General features: G+C 38.4%; 1 protein-coding gene across 1 annotated transcript; it reads left to right on the top strand.

The window, feature by feature from the left end:
- Nucleotides 1-14,873: 14,873 nt before the first annotated feature.
- On the top strand, nucleotides 14,874-19,267 carry Smp_099170 (DNA-directed rna polymerase II subunit,putative; the record flags this gene model as incomplete). Its single annotated transcript, XM_018791760.1, has 3 exons — nucleotides 14,874-15,302; nucleotides 15,527-15,766; nucleotides 19,136-19,267. 3 exons carry the CDS (start codon nucleotides 14,874-14,876, stop codon nucleotides 19,265-19,267), a joined length of 801 nt encoding a protein of 266 aa, XP_018645082.1.
- Nucleotides 19,268-19,951: the final 684 nt, after the last annotated feature.

The following is a 19,951-nucleotide window of genomic DNA, read 5'->3' as shown; positions in this document are numbered from 1 at the left end:
AGTGATTGACTTCAAGGGATATTCCCTTGAGTTTTAGTGGGAAGCAGTGATCAGTGGAGTTCAACCAAGTCTGTTGTAGAGATATCAACTCACTGAAGACAATTTGTGAACGGTTGCTTAAACATCGTGGATTGGTTGGAGTTAGATATTAACACCTCTGGATGCAGGCCAGCTCAGTGGTCTATCGGTTAAGTGCTCTGGCGCGAGACTGGTAGGTCCAAGTTTCGAATCTGGCGAAACGAGATCGTAGATACACACCGCCGAAGGCGTTTCTTGTGGATATTATAGAAATGTTAATAGTTGATATTATAAATCGATTGAAGCTAGACTACCATGGAAAACCTGGAAGAACTGGACGACCGTTTCTGCCCAGCATGAGACTCCTCATCAGTGCAAAATACTGAAATCTCCACAAAACTCCTTCTGAATTCAAAAATATTTTTAAATTTTATGAAATTTAATATTTACTAGATAGAGAAAGTTTTATGTTCTCTCGAACAACTCTAAAAATGAAGACATCAATATGAAATCAGGAAATGTTTCAAATCCACAGTAATGATGACATCGAAATGAGGAACTTCATACTTACTAATAAATAGGTACGTATATATCATATATCTCAATGAGTACAAACCGTTTCGTAACTTCATGTAGGCCACTTCTTTAGAACAAATAAATAGCCAAAATAAATTAACACAACTTAAATTACAGCTGTTTAAACGATTTAAACTTGTGTTAATTTATTACGGTTATTTAGTTATTCTGAAGAAGTGGCTTACACTACGTCACGAAACGTCAGAAATGTATTTTTCTACTTATTGAGAAGTAGCAGAAAAAAATACGATTATTATTAACTTTCTACCCAGTGCTGAGGTTTTTTGAAACTATCAAGTCCAACCTTGATGCGGATACCTATAACTCATGCTTACGTTAAACAAGAAGTAAAATGGTCTTCTTTGTTTAATATATAAAGACTGAGCTGTCTCTTATTATAAACTTTCCTCATTTTACTTTCAGAAGCTATATCTTAAGCAGTTCAACTAGATTTCGACAGTTCAATCTATTGGAAATTACTATGTTTAGGGTTGACCTGTGTAACCAATTCACTCCTGTCATTCAGTCAGAGTCAAAATATGACCTTACGGCCATTATACAAGAGGTAGGGCATTAGGTAAACGAGAAGCAAGAGAATCAATGTGATAATAACATCAATGTTAGTGAGACTGAATATCAGAATTATGGGTCAGAAAAATAAACAAGATTTAGAATGGTAAATAACAAAATGAACCTTAGGTCAGTATTAAGAGGAAGATAAGGGATCTGATAATTTAAGTCAATAAAACATTTTAGCTACTTTCCCAGGCTTTCAATTCACATATCGCGGAATTCACACGAAATTCGGTGGGTAGGTTTATTCACCTCAGTATTTGATGTCACTAGCCATTTTATAACCTACTGCATGGTGATTAGCTACGCTTTGCTTGTTTCTTGTTTGTGTTTTATTTATTTGTCTTAGAGCCACCTAAAATGTGGTTTGTGGTGACATCTGACGCACCGATACGAAAAAATCAGCGATATTATTTAATTGGCAATATAAATCAATTGAAGTGGAATTTCAAAACTGAGAAGAATCAGTTAGATCAAAGAATTCACATAATTTATCTACCGGTCTTAGATAATTACAAAAATACTATCTATTTATTGATAGTGTATTAACGCTTATTAGATCTGTATAACAACGACCAAAGCAAGCAAAACCAACTAGCCAAAACTTTAGTCAGTGTAAAACTTAGCTCCATGGTTTTCCTCCAGTTGAGCTGAGCTACTTTTGAATTAGAATGGATTATTGTCCCACAAAAACAGTATTTTTGTGTTTTTTTAGTGAATTTTAATTCAGAAGCGATGATGGTAGATGTAATATCAAAAAGAATCTTTCCATTCTTACCCCACCATTGTTCTTATTCATTAAAAGGGATAATTTCCGAGGTTATGCGTATCGATATTACAGTACTTTAGTTTAATTCGAGCCGCCATAAAATGATACATTTTACGAAGCGTCGAACATTTACTCTTTCCGAACTACAACCATATTTCCTTGAATACCTTGGTTGATCCCCTCGTCCATTTTGTTTGTAAGTTTCAGAAACTTAAATTCGTTTAGCTTTATTTGACATCTGATATTTCTTATGTCTGTTTCTCTATTTCGCAATAAAGTAAACTTATTGTCACTTACTATACTGAGTGGTGAGTAATTTAAGAATGTCCGTTTTTATTTTGCATTTAGAACACTTGTTTTGTTTGATTTTCAGGCACTTTTGCGCCTTATCAGAATACAGCAATTTCTTTAATTGGTCTCGCAAAATGTAACGACATTTAAAATTTTGTCTACATGAATTGTTCTAGGGTCGGTTTATCGTTATCTTTCAATTTCGAATAAATGACAAAATTACATAGTTACGTATTTTATCTATACAGTTACCAGGCCACTTACTTAACCAGCCTGATGTCAGATAATGTTGAACGAGTTGCCTGAAAAGGGTTGAAACCCATTTGTAAGTTTGTCATCATGTAACTCTCTTATTAACTCTAGAGGTTCATGTGAAGAAGTTGGTTAATTCTTCAGGTGTCCCAAAAGAATGTTGCAGTAACCTCAGAGGCTATAGAGATGTAGGCCATTTTGAAACTTTCGATGGAATAACAGGGATTTCACTCAACACCTATGGCTGGCAAAATATTTCATAACCAATTTTAGTCATAACTTTATTTTCCCATGATATACTTATATTAAAGCTCACTTAGTTGTCACTTACATAGGTAAAGACATAATATGTTATGCTCAGGACAGCTTAAGCATACAGTCAGATATACCAACTTCATATAATGGTGGAACCTCCTCATCGTTTATCCATAATTTTAGATCTAATTAAATACGATGAAGATTACAGTATTGTACGACTGTCGGGCTTGACTTCCTGCTGATTAGCATTAGTTACTGAAGAAGTATCACACGGTCCGTTGTTGGTTACTTAGGTGAGAATTACGGCTTTAAGAGCACATGGTGGCTTTAATAACGACAAAGTAATATCTGTACTTGAATATCTTTCAAATGGTACAAACTATAACTTTCACTGTCCTAGCATCACGGTTCGCTAATGTGATTTGAAAGACTGAACTGACCAATGTCAGTACCATGCTCAATGTTGCCTTGGGGCTAATCAAAAGGCAATCCATAACTCTTTAATTCACTCGTAATGTAGTATTTTCGAGCATCAGCAAACTTTGACATTAACATTTATTGGCTAATATTCGCTACACTGTTAGAAATGTTGGGTTAGAAACCAAGGACAATAAATTACTAAACAATTACACGAAAATACCGGAGACGATACAGTTTTGCCTCTCTCTTTACTTTGCTACATGAACCATCTTTCTACATGAATTGATGAACTGGTACTCAGCTACCTAAGAGTTGTAAACACTCCTGAAAACTACGTGCCTGTGAAAAAGTTTGTAACAGGAAGTGAGATTCATACTGATACACGTCTACTAAGCATCACTGAGTAATGACTGATGCCAGTATGTGATGAAAGCTACAAAACCAAACCCCAACTCACTACTCTAAATATCCAACCATAAACGTGAACTATTTGGGGATGAAAAATCCTTTTGCGACTTTCTAAAAGTCAGGAAATATAGATAATTTACATTTTTATGACTCCATCGTTGTATCGTTCTCCAAAACGGCCAAGACAGAGTGTTCTTTGAAAGATGTTATTATACTTGCTATATGTATGATCATCTTACACCTCGTAATATTATATTTTTCTTTTCCACAAACTATTAATTTAGAGGGACTATCTTCTGATTGGCTGAGGACTGGGCCAAACGTTGTCGTGATCATTTTTAACTCGACTTATGCTGCATCGTCACCTACTTTGCACTAGGAGTGATGTTATTTTGTGATGATAACTCTATCCCTAATTCCCTATTCTGACCATAACTCTGAAACCCAAGTCATAAAATTATTTCCTAACCCAATTTGTTACCGAGTAGGCAGTTGAAATCCCGTGACCTTATTTTATGATTGCGTCAAGTCGTACTTGTATAACCTTTTTACTTTGTGATGGACTATATTTCTTATCAATAGTCCCCCACAACTCTAAATTTCAAGAACCTAATACCGGTGGAAAAATCACATCTTATGATTAAGAAAATGTGAGACAATCATTGAAACAATTCTAATGACATATCTAAGTAGTGTTGATGACTGAAAACCTCAAAAAGACTGTGTAATTGGTGAAAGTTTTATGACCTAAATCGTTCATCAATATACGCCAGAAACCATGTGTGAAAGAGGCATAATAGATACCAAAATCCAAAATAATATTAGCAAATTTTATGATGTCATAAATTTATCATGCTTTCGGTTTTTCAAAAATAACTTACATTTCCACATAAATTAAAACAGAATTTGAAATAACGCTTTAAGTGGCCTTAAATATCATGAGACGCACACTGTGCAATAAAACTAAATGACTCACTACATATACTGATCTGTAAAATAAACGGATATTTTATTAAACAGAATTTTAAGCGCATTAATAATGTATAACTTGTTTCAATATAGTTTTTAGAGCGCATTTTGCTACGAAATATTCAGAAACTATATCACTACTCATCTTCTTTGGATCAGAGTACTAAATTAAAAGCTAGAGAAGAAAAAGTTACTTAAAGTTAAACCTAGCAAGCATTTAGATTATATCAAACATGACTTGTGTTGTGTGTGTGTGTCGACGCAATGTATGTTTTACAAAATAAGAATGTAAGGAAAAGGCGTGGAAACACTAAAGAACATGCGGTGAAGATGGCACAGTCTGAGATCTTGTTTTGCGGTGAAAAATAACGTATAACGTTTGGCGAAGAGTATTGGTAGAAAATTATTACAAATCTTGTGAACTGTTATTGCATATTAATCATTTGTTTAAATCGACAACTTGAGACTGCATCCTTCGGCCTGTGGTAACTAACAAAGATACACCGAATTCGGGATTCAGTCAGCCGACTTTACTTTCGCTCAATGTAATCTGAAGTCTCCCAAAGGCTCTGATACCTATCGTTTAGTAAGGAGACCAACAAGAGTGAGGGTATCACTAATGCTAGTGAGACAAGATAACATTCAAAGCATATATATGTCGCATTTATAAATTACATCTAAATACTATGTGAGTTGTCTTCGTTACCTAATGTATACCAACCGATGTCAGAAGCTGATTGCGCTACAGCGATGACCCCCTGGACTTCATCATCGTTAACGTAAAGTAAGTTAATTTTTTTGATTGATAAATTTTTCCAACCAACGTTCTCACGGAAGTTAATTCTGGGAGGGTAAGGAGTGATATGATCATCCTATGTTGTTCTGCTCATGACTGTTTCCACTCGAATAAATCACTGATACGTTCCCGGAATAATTCACACTGAAGAGGAAGTCTACACAAGACAGGACACGATAAAGCTCATACGAGAATACGAGAAAAATGTTTTGCCGTCCAAATTTCTAAGTCATGTAACTCCGTGTTTATGGTGCCGCTACTTACTGAATCTTTTAAAAACGTTCGATGAGTTCTTTGGCTCAACATCCATCAATGGAGATCACGGTTCGTATTAAAACTCAAACACTGCCAGATTGAAATAGTTAATAACTGAAAGGACAAAAATCTCATCATTATTTGCCGGCAAACGAACACAGTAACTAATCTGATAACCATGATCATCTGGCTATGTTGTGAGACTGTTTTCTTCCTAGCTGCTCAAACTGCAACTCGTATTTATCAAAAACACGGGACTAGTTATAGAAATGCAGCTAAAGGTAGAGCTGCAATTTCAAGTGAATTTCACGGTCTTGCTTACCATTGGATCTGCAGAATTTGTGGGTTGAAGCTGTCTATAAGACCATGATGGTCGGCGAAGAACCCTTATTTGAAGAATTGGTTGCCTTCGTCGAAGAAAGAGCGGGAGTCGCTCAAACACAGTACCGGAGGCTGTAGTAAAGTAATTAAAAGATAAGCTGAAACATATATGGTGGTGAATTTATAGGAGAGCACTCCTTAATGTGGATAGGCGTGAGGTATTCAAATGAGCTACATATGTAAGCTGCAAGTATTGTCAAGGTGGTCACAAAGTGATATTGTAGGAAGTTATCAAAAATCAGTGTTATGGAAAGGAAGTGGAAAGCAAAAAGATGAAGTTTGTGTTTCAGAAAGTGTTGCATAGGCAAATTATGTAGCTCGGATTGAAAATGTAACTTTGAGAACTGCGAGGATCACTATAAATGACGCAAGTTGGCGTAGACTAGTCGAGCCTTCTGTATTGGTGCTGGGGTTTCATCACACACCAGACCACAAGGGCTGATGTGACCCCCAAGATAAGTGAAGCGGTCAATCCGCTCAACCACTTTGCTCCCTATCATTAGTTCGGGTGTCGATGCAACCCAGTCCTGAAGTAACATTTTGCACTTCGAGGGAGAGAATCGCATCCCGAACATACCTGCATAGTTGCTTATAGTGGTCAGAAGACTCTGCATTTTGTCAGCGTCCTCACTAAATAGAACTATATCATCGGCATATTCTAAGTCAACAAGTCAGTCTCCTGGTAGAATCCCACTCCCTCTTATTTTTGATGAGGAAAGTATTATTTCTCAAAGCACGTCTTCTGTAGAGTTAAATAAGAATGGAGATAGTGGACAGCCGTGACGAACACTACGTGAGGTTTTCGTGCCTATAGGTAACCCTCGTGCTATTGATAGAAGAAACCAGAGAAGTAGTGAATAGGTCTTTATTTCGATCTTCGCGCAGTCACAGTGGAGCGTGGGATTATCTGTTCAGACAAACAAAGGCTCTCAACATTCCATATAAGATAGTAGGGAATATAACGCTTACAAAAGGTAAGGAAGTGAATGAATACTTGAACAATACTGTTTTAGCATATGCTTGGTTGTTTGGGGTCAACTCTTAACCAACCAACCTGAGCTGTTACATTAGCTTCCCCCTAGAATCGACTTCCGTAGGAACGTCGGTTCGATTAACCTATCTATCGATAACACCTTCGTTCTATTTCTCATCCCAAGGCGAAATTATCAACTCGCTCACTATTTGACTTACAATCAGTTACGACTAACGCTTTCAATGATAGTCCATGGATGTCTCTTCATTTACCAGCTTGTCATCTTTGTAGCATGTGATCTTTTCTACAACTATCGCTGACGGTTTGCTGCGTGCTTTCAAGAGAAAGTGTGAGAATGTGGAATAAGAATATCTGAGGAAGTGCCGCGAGCGGGCTACCCAACACCATGTTGGTGAGGTACGATTTTTCCATGCTCAGACCGGCTATCAGGTGTTTACTCACCTGCCTCTTGAGTCGCCCTCAAGTAAAAAGTAAAGAAGAGTCTACTTCAAAGGTAATGGTGAAAATCAAGCAAACCTGAAGAACTGCTCCACTGCCTGCATAAAATAATAAGATACAAAATGGAAATACATAAATGCAATTGATAATTGTTCCGTTCATGTAAGTGCTTGGCCTCCAGAACGGATTGGTATTCTGGAAGGAAATAAACATAGTGTAGATATCTTGTGTACGAAGAACCATGAAAACAGCAACAAAAAAAAACTCTTTTGTAATGCGTATATGTAAAAGGGTGAACTTGCTAGAAGTTGGACTCTTTAACAAAATCGATCAAGTGCATGACCTTGAGCCGGTGATGACCGCTTTTTACAACTAGGTGCGTAACCAAGGGTGCATCAGAGTAATCCACAAAACGGAAACGAATATACGGTTAAGAAGCAAAAAATTGTGTTGAGTATGCGGATCAAGTACAGTTGTGTCAAATACTCTTTTTACGTTATTATTAAACCGAGAAAAAAAGTATATATATAAGCTATTGACATAACATGTCTTTTTTATAACGCTAGTGTTAAGTTCCAGGGTTTTGTATGGGCCACCAATAATAATTGGTTTAACGTTAACATAGCCACGATAGTCATATCGTCAGTTCAATGTTATGATTACTTAACAGTTCTTTTATACGTTGTGTTTATAATTAGGTATGTGGAATCAACGCGGCTAAGATAGTAACCTTACAGTAACGTACTGTACCATATCTTCACGGTTATTGATTCTTAAATGTCAGAAATTTAAAAAAAATGATGAGAACTTTAATAAGTACTTGACCATAGTAATTGTATCAAGCTACTAAACATATCTTCGACCGAAAACTTTTAGAATTAGTTCATATGGTATATATGTATAGCCAGTATAGTTAATTAACCAGAAAAAGAAATTATAAAACTCGCCTGGGTTGCTTTTTGAATTCGTTGTATTTGCCAGTGTAAGTTGTACGAGTTTGAATAAAATCCTCAGCCATCGTTTCGGAATACCTAGCTTATGTGTCCAGTATTTAAAAAAATATTTAACATAACACTTATATATCAAAGGTAAAAGTTCTGGGGAGTTGTATGTGATCACCTAGTGTTTCACCTTGAAAAAGTCTTTGGATTCTTTGACTATCTGATAATGATAAACGGTTTATTATCTCTCGTCTTAAGATGGTGTATGGTTGTGGTGATGGTGGATCTAAAATCAAGTCACGGACTTCTTTGGCAACTGAAGGAGGAAGGATAGAACACAAGTCTCTATAGCGAATCCCTTCAGATTTGATATTGTGTCTTGTGAAATAATGCTCTAGTTGAGCAAACCACAACTCAGGATCACTACGATCAAATTCTGGAAGTCGGGATTTCGTAGTTATAACAGTGTCTATCACCACTGGTGACAAATCCTCCAGATTATGGGTTTCTATTGAGTCTGACATGAGGTATGTGACAAATATAGCAATAAAGTTAGCACGAAAAATGGTTACTATAACACGAATAACTTAAGATAATACGGAATAAACTAGTTATATACTCAACTTAGTTTACGGATAATCCGGTCTACTTTTACGATTAAGTAAAAAAAAAGATTAATAACAGAAATGAGGTTAAATTGTGTTCAAAAAGGGCTCACCACTTTCGTGCCTATAGGTAACCCTCGTGCTATTGATAGAAGAAACCAGAGAAGTAGTGAATAGGTCTTTATTTCGATCTTCGCGCAGTCACAGTGGAGCGTGGGATTATCTGTTCAGACAAACAAAGGCTCTCAACATTCCATATAAGATAGTAGGGAATATAACGCTTACAAAAGGTAAGGAAGTGAATGAATACTTGAACAATACTGTTTTAGCATATGCTTGGTTGTTTGGGGTCAACTCTTAACCAACCAACCTGAGCTGTTACAAGGTAAACAATTATGATGATAGTTCCCCATAAGCTCACTCGAGTAGAGACCCTTTATAAGTTTAGTTTACTTCTTTTATACTTCTTTTCAGTGACAAACACTGCCATAGAACCTCACGATCAACGGAGTCAAATGCTGCCTTAAGGTCAAGAAATACTACGATTGTGGGACGTCTGAATGTATGTCTATGTTCTAGGACCTGACGTAGAGTTAATATCTGGTCTATGCAACCACGTCCAGGTTGAAAACCAGCCTGGTTTTCTCTAGTCTGTTCTTCATGAGCTTTGGTTAGGCGTCCAAGTAATATTGAAGCTAATATTTTAGACAATATATTAGTCAAACTGATTCCTCTGTGATCGTCACAGGAGGACTTTTGTCCTTTCTTATAGACTGGCACAATCAGTGATTGGGACCAGTCAGATGGGATTACGTCCAGTTCCCAGATTCTACCTAAGACCTCAGTCAATCTCGCTGCTAGTACTGGACCGCCATCCTTAAAAATCTCTGGTGAACCTGTCAGGGCCTGCTGCTCTCCCTCGCTTCAGATTTCCTATAGCTTTTTAAACCTCGTAAAGAGGTGGAGGACTTACATCAACTTGCCATTCAGGACGACTGGGGATCGTGGGAAACGGAAGTGTAGATGGAGGCCTGTTGAACTTAACCCTTCAAGTGTCCTGCACATCGATTCAATCTTCTGGATTCAGAATAAATAACATATCCATCTTTTTCTACAATAGTTTCGCTAACAGTTGGGTTCCTAATACTCGTTTCCTTGACAAATCTGAATGGTCGTCTGCCGTTGCCTATTGCCGCTGCCTTTTTCCATCTATCTTGTTTTTGCTGCCCACTACTGATTGCGATCACTTCGCAGGCTTCCTGTTAGCTTGCGCTTAACCTGAATCCGCTCTCCGTTGTGTTCAGAACCAAATGGGATGGGTTTTTGAGCATCTATCAGTGCGGTAGATGCTGATGAGATCCAGTGTTTCTCCTTAACCTTATGGCTAACTTCACTAGCAGACATCACTGCTGTTTTCACAGCTTTTCGGATAACATTCATAGCCGCCTCGGGGTGGGCATTACGTGCATGGCTGCCTAACTGTTTTTCTAGATGTTCCTGAAATATATTCTGCACTTGGCTATCATTAAGTAGAACCCTAAGTGGCTTGCTTGCAGCGTCTTTTCTACGTTCAATAAGACACAGACAGATACGTGCCCGCACTAGAACATGATCTGAATCTAAGCATTTGCTCCAGAACGAGCAACCGTCTCCTGTTGAGCCCCTCCATCGGTAGATGATAGTGATGTAATCTAGTTGGGTCCAATGTTGGGAGGGATTCGGGTGTCGACATGTCAAAAGATGTTTTTACTTGTGCCTAAAGATAGTATTTGCAAGAAACAGACGGTTGTCTGAGCATAACTGCAACAGACGGTCGCCATTATCCGTTCTCTGGGCCATGACATCATAAGATCCAACCAGGTGTCGTTTCCTTTCGCCTAGTTTGCCTACTTGAGCATCGAGATCATCAGTCACTGTTACTAAATCAGAGCGCCTAACGTTTTGTAGGAAGTCAGAGAGCTTTTTGTGAAATTCACCTTTTACCTCATCTGAGCTGCAGTCAGTGAGAGAGTAGGCAGAGACGACGAATAGACATCGACGAGTGTCCCTATCTTTCCAAGTTAGCTCTGCCCTAGGACTCAATGCTATACCTATGCCAGCGAGGCCACGAGAAGCAGCATCAGGGCTTCCAGATACACGAAGCGTGAATCGAGTTGGTTCTTTATATGGTTAGGTCAAATGAATGACGCTACTGAAATCGCGTATGAGCGTCTTGAAGACGCAGCACACATCGATGGTGCGAGACTCTGAAGTCATAGCTAAAGAAGCCTATTATCCTATTTGGCCCGGTGTTCGGGTGTTAAAAGCTCACACATGTAAGTTAGAGCTTGGATTCAAAAGACCGTGAATAACGTTCCACGTACTCGAATCGTTTGCATTATCGGTGCGAGGTGATAAAGGGACGTGAGAAGGGTTAGTCGTTGAGATAAGAGAGTTATTAGGAGGTGTAGGAAGGATTTGTATGTGACCAACTTGGTCTTGTGTGCCGTTACATCTGTGAGGAATTATATCACTTCCCGGCTGCCCACACCGTTGAAGGGTATTTCTTGAGAGACCTTAAAAAGAAAGTTGTATTAATGTTGATCTTAACGACCTGGTAGCGTGACCGCAGAGCTCAAGGGACAACTGCTTGAGGCCGGTCGCGCACAGCCTTTTTGTGATGAGTTTTGACGTGCTAGCTATGTCCTTCAAAATGTCTTACCGTCGGAGGCGGAAATCCATGAGGTAAAGTGAGGCGTGACATTTTTAGGTTCTACATTTTCTAACCCATTCCTTCCATGTGAAAAGGCAGCATCGCTGCAGATGCTTGTTGTCTGAAGGAAACACCTTACTGTTGTCACACCCCTCTACAGTCAGCAGTACGACATTGCCCTCAGACATTGAGTCGCTGCTTTTAGTCCTACCGTTCTCCAATCGACCTGCCTGACGTGGTAGAGCCTACAGGAACATATGTTCCAACCAATATAGCTCGGTCGGGTCATCACGATAGGCAAGCCCGATCACCACATCAAGGTAGCAACTACGGTCAAGATGACAGATATCTGTCGGTTAAATATTTTTATTTGCCCCTCAAATACTGATTTATCACTTAGTGCCTAACTGTAAAAAATACTTTGTATTCTTTGACTGTCCGATAAAGATAGGTGATCCATTACTTCTAGTCTTAAAGTGGATTTTGGTTTTAGAGTACTAGAAGTCAAAAGTAAGTCGCAGACGTCTCTGTACACTACGGGAGGGCGTAAATAGCATGAATCTCGGTAGTGGATTTTCCCTGATTTCATGTACTTTCCTTCTGGGTTTCCAATTCTTTTTGAGTTTGATGTTTTATGTCACCTAACTTAACGGAGTTAAACGTGTCCAACACAGTTAACAGTAAATATGACAAAAAATTTTGGACCTCAGTCAGATAAAATTTAGCTAATTTAATTTGTCAGAAGGTTAAACTGTTAATAATTAGATGTTTTAATCAAGTATTTGTGAATTAGGGGGGTGACTAAATACTATACCTATGATGTTTCAATCTTGACTGGAGGTTCTCAGCTAACTCTACTTATTCACTGTTATCATTATATGTATGTAATTGTGTTGTACATATGTTGCTTTTAATCAGCTCCGTTTTCCGTTTTATTTCTACGCATCAGTTTCCATATAGTCCGTATTAATTGATTTAATTCATTGTTCATTCCCTGAGGCTGTTACCTTTCTGAGTGGATGAAATGATGCCCATTGAACATTACCAAAGACCTAGATCTCTTCTGAAAAAAGTAGAAGCAAGGAAGAATAAATTAATTCCTTATACGATCAGTTACAAAGACATCAGAAATACTGTGAAGCAAACTTTTTCGCTCTTCAGTTTGCGAAAATCGCAATTCTTCGGAGGTTAAAATTCACTCTGGCTATCTGGAAGCAGATCTCAATGAACAAACTGTCTACTGATTTTGTTGACTGAAACTGAAATTGAAAGTTGAAGTTGAACTTTTGAGTATATGCTCTACTTTGGGTTTTCTGAAGGTCGGTTTTTGCACATGTCCGTATAGTGCTTCTACTTCTAAGAAAATGTTACTTTTGTTTATAGAAATGTTATTATCATTCACTTTGCAACATTAGACAACTTTAGAACTAAGTGATTCCTGTTACAGTCGTGACCTTATGCATTACTCTGCACATCCGAGTGACCCCATATTACACCGAAGCAGTTATCCGGTGCCTCCTGGTTTTTAGTGGTTTTATGACTAAAGTCCTTTTTTGTATAACTGTAAAGCTCAACAATCTCTGGAACTTATAGATGATTTAATATCTATGAGCACAATGGTCTTAAGGTTTTTTGTCGTTTAGATACCGTTAAGATGCACGTTTATTCGACACTGCGGCGTTTCATAGAGCTAGCGATAGGTTTGAACTCTTATCTAGATTGAGGCGAGAGGTATAAGTTAACTAAGGACACTAAAGAAAATCTTCACGAGTTTCATAGTATCTCCATACTGACTGTTAAACGTCATTCGTTCCCAAAGCCATTTTATTTTATTTATTTAAACACATAAATATTGTTACAAGGAAGCACCAGATAAATATGCGCCTCACAAATCTCATTTGATTTGTGTGAGGGCTGTGATACTGCCTAGGTGCCCAAACTGAAGCAGGTGGTTTTCTTAGGGGGCCACACCCCAAGCCTTTGACCTGAAGGTCTAGTCCACAAGGCAGTGGAGCATCGTAAGGAGATGCGGTCCCATGGTAGCCGGTTATCAACGATTGGTTCATATGCCATTTGTTCCCTCAGGATACTGGAGCCAGGCCATGTGCACCATTGGTTTGGGATGAAGGTTTTCCAACTCCCCTAGGTGGACTCGCCTTGTCCACCAACCCGGTTAAAGCTCCGGACATTCGCTTTTCGTCCTCTCAATTTCGTAAACAACACCCCCGCCACGAGAAGCAGTGAGTAGGACTTCCCTGACAGAGGCTATATATTCTCTGGCCATGTGAGAGCATTTCGAAAGGGAGAGCGGACTCTCCCCACTCTCGGCCGTACCAGGGCATGCTGTACATACTAAAAATGTATGAATTATAGTAGTGTTGTGTGAAGGGAAACCAAATTATTTCGAAGCACGAGAGACACATTACATGAAACTATGCTAAAATCAAGATTTAGGAAGAAGTAGGAATTGGTTACTGCGATCCACATTTGACCATAATATTTCAAACTATTGGTCACGGTTGTCTCTGATCGCTGCTTAAATACATAAAAATCGGTATAATAGGGTACCAGAACATATATGCACCACGCAAGTTACTGAATTTGTGTATGGACTGGTATATTGTCTATGCGCCCAAATTAAGACGAGTTTTCTTGGACGGTCACTCATGCAAATAATGCTCGAAAAACATCTGTGATGGAATAACAAAAGTTTGTGTGTACATTGCACTTTCATAGACGATATACCATACTTACAGGAATCAAGAGATTCTTTGCATCTTGCCTAATATTTGATAAGTCAGACTTGTGTACTGAGATACAGGTGATGCAATTTAATGAAACCCGATCGAATCCTTTACATCTTTCCTATGGTCTTACCAGACTTTCATGCGTGCTCTCATATATTTAAGTCAAAATATAGTTGATATTTAAATGTATTTATAAAATTACAGTTTCCTAATCTTCAACGTTGACTGGCATTCAAACTACTTTTGTTCTCAGTTTATTTGATGCCAGTGTCAGAAGACAATTTTTTATCACTGTGAGTGTTAGTACGAGCTATAAAGAAGTTTTATTGATAAGATGGTTACTATAAACAATCAATATGATCTTTTTACCGCTCTCGAATTCAAGTTTCGCATATTTCATTTGGTTTATAAATATGACCACTGAAGTTATTGCTTCTGAAGACTTCCACTTACTTTTTTATTTTGCATTAGATTCCTAAAACAGTTAGAGATGCCATATGCCAATCAGCCTATCGTCACATTAACGAGCTTTAACAATGAAAACATAAAGTTTGTCCTGGAAGAGACTGATTTAAGCGTAGCCAATGCTATTCGGCGTGTTTGTATCGCTGAAGTCCCTACTCTTGCAATAGATTGGGTACAGATTGAAGACAATAATACAATGTTAAATGATGAATTCATTGCTCAACGCGTTGGGTTAATTCCACTGACGTGTGATAATGTAGTTGATAAAATGACTTATTTCCGAGAGTGTCCTTGCCGCGAATTCTGTGAGCAATGTTCCGTTGAACTTACATTGGATGTATGTTGTACTACGGATGCACCAAGGCATGTTACTGGAGCAGATCTGATCAGCAGTAACCGTGATGTACAACCTGTACCATCAAGAGATGCTGATGAATCGTCATATGTTGGTCAGGTTAGCGCATATTTTCTTTATATATGTCGTGTGTAATTTGATAAAGCGTATACTATCTTTTAAAATCTTGGTTTATCAGAACTAAACTAGGGTTTGTTTGTCCACTTTGTTTACTTTCATCAAAAGTTTGTAAACTGTATGTAATTCTGTTGAAACGTGGATCTGTAGTTAATTCGCTCTGTTAACTTACTCTCTCTGGATATAAATATATTTGTGGTTTTCAGGAATCCATACTAATTGTTAAAATGCGCAAGGGGCAACGCCTGAAATTAAGAGCAATCGCAAAAAAAGGTTTTGGTAAAGAACATGCAAAATGGAATCCAACTGCTGGTGTAGGGTTTGAGTATGACCCAGATAATGCCTTAAGACATACATTTTTGCATAAACCGGAAGAATGGCCACGTTCGGAATATTCAACTTTACCAGAAAATGAACATCAGGCACCCTATGATCCTACTGGGAAGGTAAGATACCTTTTCAAGATTTAATGCCTTAATTATTTCCATGTATAACAATCACACAGTGTACTGAATAGTCTAAGGCTTTCGATAACAACTATTGGAATACTTGTTCAAACCTACTTCAACCTGTATAGTTTATGTAAGGAGCATAAATTGAGCTTAATAGTCAAGTTTTGGTTTCATTAGCGAATGAGTAACCTGCAAAGTCGATACTACTTGTCGCTTACTGGTGAAATAAAAGTTAGTCCTGTTTAATTTTTCATACGATACATAGTATATAATATTACTGATTTTGAGTAGTCTGTTTGCAGAACACTATTTACTAAGAACATCCTTCTTGCAGTTTGCGTTTTTATGTGATCGCTGTCTTCAACCGGACTTAGCTGTCGGAACAGTAAATCATTTGCTAAAGAAGGGACATCAGTCAGTCAGCTACAACGTAGGACCAGGCACATATATGCATCGGTCCAAGTTGCCATACCTCGTTAGCACAACAAGATCAACACCGGATTCATAGAAGTAGTTAATTTAATGGTGGTAGTATATAAAGAAAGGTTGTATATAAGGATATAGTATAGGAAGGAAAAAAGTTATGAAGCAATTTTAATCTCAAGGTTTAAAGGAAGATAAAGAGTGTATACACCTACGCCATTGTGATCGATTCTGAGCCATGTCACCCAGAGTCTCCAACCATTGGTTACGATGATCACGCCGACCCCAACCAGGTAATCTGCATCTGCCAACATGGCTCAGACCAGAAGTTAGTGACTTCAAGCACTGATGCCATGTTTTGATTTGACCGCCCCTAACTCTCTTCCAACCATCCCCAATACTAGTCAGCATTGCGCGTCGTGGTAATCGGTGTTCAGGCATACGTAACACGTGGCCCAGCCATCTCAGTCGATGAAGATTCATGACCTGATCAACTGATTTACCATCATTCCCTAATACCCTGCGTATAACCTCACTATTACTTACCCGATAATCCCAGCAGATGCGAGCAATATTTCTAAGGCATCTGTGGTCAAATACTAGTAACCTACGAGTATCTTCTACTCTTAATGGCCATGTTTCGCAGCCGTAAAGTAGAACAGAGCGAACTGCTGCGTAGTATACTCGTCCCTTAATTGATAGACGGATATCTCGTCTTCGCCATAGGTGACGTAAGTTGGAAAAAGCCAAACGAGCTTTTTGAATCCGTGCTGAGATTTCATCAGACACCAACCCATTAGGGCTGATCAGACTTCTAAGATAAGTGAAGTTGTCGACGCGTTCAACTACTTCACTCCCTATCCTTAGTTCAGGTGTTGACGCAGGCCAGTCCTGGAGCAACAATTTACATTTGGACATCAAGATATGTCTTGGCGACACCGGAACTCCAGATTAATCTAGTCATTCCATGCTTTCGATTGTGTAACAGACGATCATCCTTGACTTGAATTAGTTAACAGAATCATATATTGAAAATGTTTCGTTATCACGAATTGCAGTTTAACAATTATCTTTACATACTCTTGTACAGGACCAAGGCTATCAAGTACGTCGTTCATTGAATATTGGTAGGTCTGTGTTACGTTCCCCAGACAGAAAGTTATGTATGAGTTCAAAACACGGTGTTTTAAGTTTTTCTTAGGAGATACAGTTGTGTTACTCAAGAAGGCCACTAAGTAGATGTAAAGTAAGGAGTAGACGTCTTTTATTATTTTCATCTCAAGCTGCTAATGGTTACCAGCTGGATGGCAGTCGTATTTAGAGAGCATGTTTAACGTGAATGTCCACAGGTTATTAAACGACCGGATGATCTTTAACTGAAATATATGACCGGATTTTCTTCTATCCTTAACTTTATGGCATGCTTTCTAAAATGAAGTCTATTCAATGGCTGTGGTGTGGTCCATTAAATTACTGGTTAAAAGTAGAAGTTTTTCTCGTTGAGTGTTCGAGTTCCGGGTACTTGTCAAAACCGATTCGAAATAATTGGGACACATCTTATTTACCCCCAATCACCAGGCATCTCAATGTGCTATGATGATAGAATACCAGTGGGTTGGGAAAGATTATAAGTGACCAGATCACAATGTGGTACTGGACTACAGTTGGACTGGCTGTTGACCTGAGTTATGTTGGGGGATGTAAATTTCTTCGTCAGAGTGCAGAAGCGTAAAAGGGTCTAACTTGAAATGACATGTATCTATGCAATTCTTGACTTCTTGTCAGCCTACTACCATTGTTCCGATTTAAGGCACAATACCCTGTGTTGATGCACACTTTCTCAGATTAAGCGACTTTTCTATATCCCCAAAATTATTGTTTTAAAAGTCACTTAGTTACAAGTTATCGACCCCCAACAAAATGTAACATCCATTGTCGCTTAATCATTTAGAAACGTATAATAAATCACGTATTCATAACCACTTCAACTGCATTGTTATAATATATTAAAAATTAAGAACGAAATGTGTTTTTGGATTAGCCTAAATCTCTAGGAATTGTTTTCACTACTTTTTATATCGCTGTTGTGCTTAGTAGCATTTCACGATGTCATTCCATCATCACTGTGGCTAAGGACACCTGTCTCCTTTTTGGGTTGTTAGATCTTTACTGAGACATTTATTTATTTATTTAAACACATAAATATTGTTACAAGGAAGCACCAGATACATATGCGCCACACAAATCTCATTTGATTTGTGTGAGGGCTGTGATACTGCCCAGGTGCCCAAACTGAAGCAGGTGGTTTTCACACAGGGCCACACCCGGAGCCTTTGACCTGAAGGTCTAGTCCACAAGGCAGTGGAGCATCGTAAGGAGATGCGGTCCCATGGTAGCCGGTTATCAACGATTGGTTCATATGCCATTTGTTCCCTCAGGATACTGGAGCCAGGCCATGTGCACCATTGGTTTGGGATGAAGGTTTTCCAACTCCCCTAGGTGGACTCGCCTTGTCCACCAACCCGGTTAAAGCTCCGGACATTCGCTTTTTGTCCTCACACTTTCGCAAACAACACCCCTGGTACGAAAAGGCAGTGAGTAGGACTTCCCTGAGACACTTGTTGCTGTGATTTCAAGGATATTGTAAATACATCCGTATTCAATAACTGCTCACTTATCTCATTAGTATTTAATCTTTTAGGTATTTTGAATAGGATTTTTTTTTAGGCTGTCAGAAGGACAAGGAAGGATGATCTGTGTTTGTAGTTCAAGGTATTGGAGCTAAGAGTAATTCGTCGTCACCATACGGTTACTTCCTATCACAATGTCGTTCGAAATTTTAATAGCTTAGTTACAAAGTTTTTATCATAAATGTAGTGAATCCTTTTTTTTGTCCGTATATTACCATTAAAGTAAATTCCTTTCTTTTTTCTTTAAAAGCCAAATCGTTTCTATTTCAATATTGAAACTTGTGGATCATTACAACCAAGAGCAATTATATTCTCTGGTTTAACTGTTTTAAAAAGAAAACTACAAAATCTTCTGGATAACTTAACACAGGAGGGTCTTTAAAAAAACTCATCTAATTAACAAATTTTGTAAATATTTACAATTAAAATATATATGTACATAATGTTTAAGGTTCTTTGTCATTTGTCTATAAAAAGCATAACTATCCATTACTGAGTTACAGGTTTAAACCTTGTTCTATTTACTTGGGCTTACATGGTTTATACTTTTCACTACTACTGCCCTCAAATGCTCCGGTACGGTCGAGAGTGGGTAGAGTCCGCTCTCCCTCTCGAAATGTTCTCACATGGTCACGCGTATATAGCCTCTGCCAGGGAAGTGCTACTCAGTGCCTTCTCTCATCAGAAGTGGTGTTTAAGAAATTAAGAGGACGAAAAGCAAATGTCAGGCGCTTTAACCGGGTCGGTAGATATGGAAGATCCACCTAGGGGAGTCGGAAGAATTATTGATACTCTCACTGCAGCCTGCACTACAAGAGCACATTGATCTGTATCAGTTTGCTTACAAATACAAAAGAAGCACCTTAGATGCCGTTGCTGTTCTGCATCATAATATAGTGTTCAACTTGAAAAATGGTAAGAAAACCCTGATTCCAAACCAATTGTGTACATGGGCTCCAGTATCCTCAGGGAACAAATGGAGTATGAATCAATCGTTGGTCACCGGCTACCATGGGACTGCATCTCCTTACGGTGCTCCTCTGCCTTGTGGATCAGACCTTCAGGT

The sequence above is a fragment of the Schistosoma mansoni genome, assembly GCF_000237925.1.
Source record: "Schistosoma mansoni, WGS project CABG00000000 data, chromosome 1 unplaced supercontig 0076, strain Puerto Rico, whole genome shotgun sequence".
Lineage (NCBI taxonomy): Eukaryota > Metazoa > Platyhelminthes > Trematoda > Strigeidida > Schistosomatidae > Schistosoma > Schistosoma mansoni.
The sequence above is the reverse complement of the archived record's forward strand: the minus strand, read 5'-3'. Positions and strand labels throughout refer to the sequence as shown.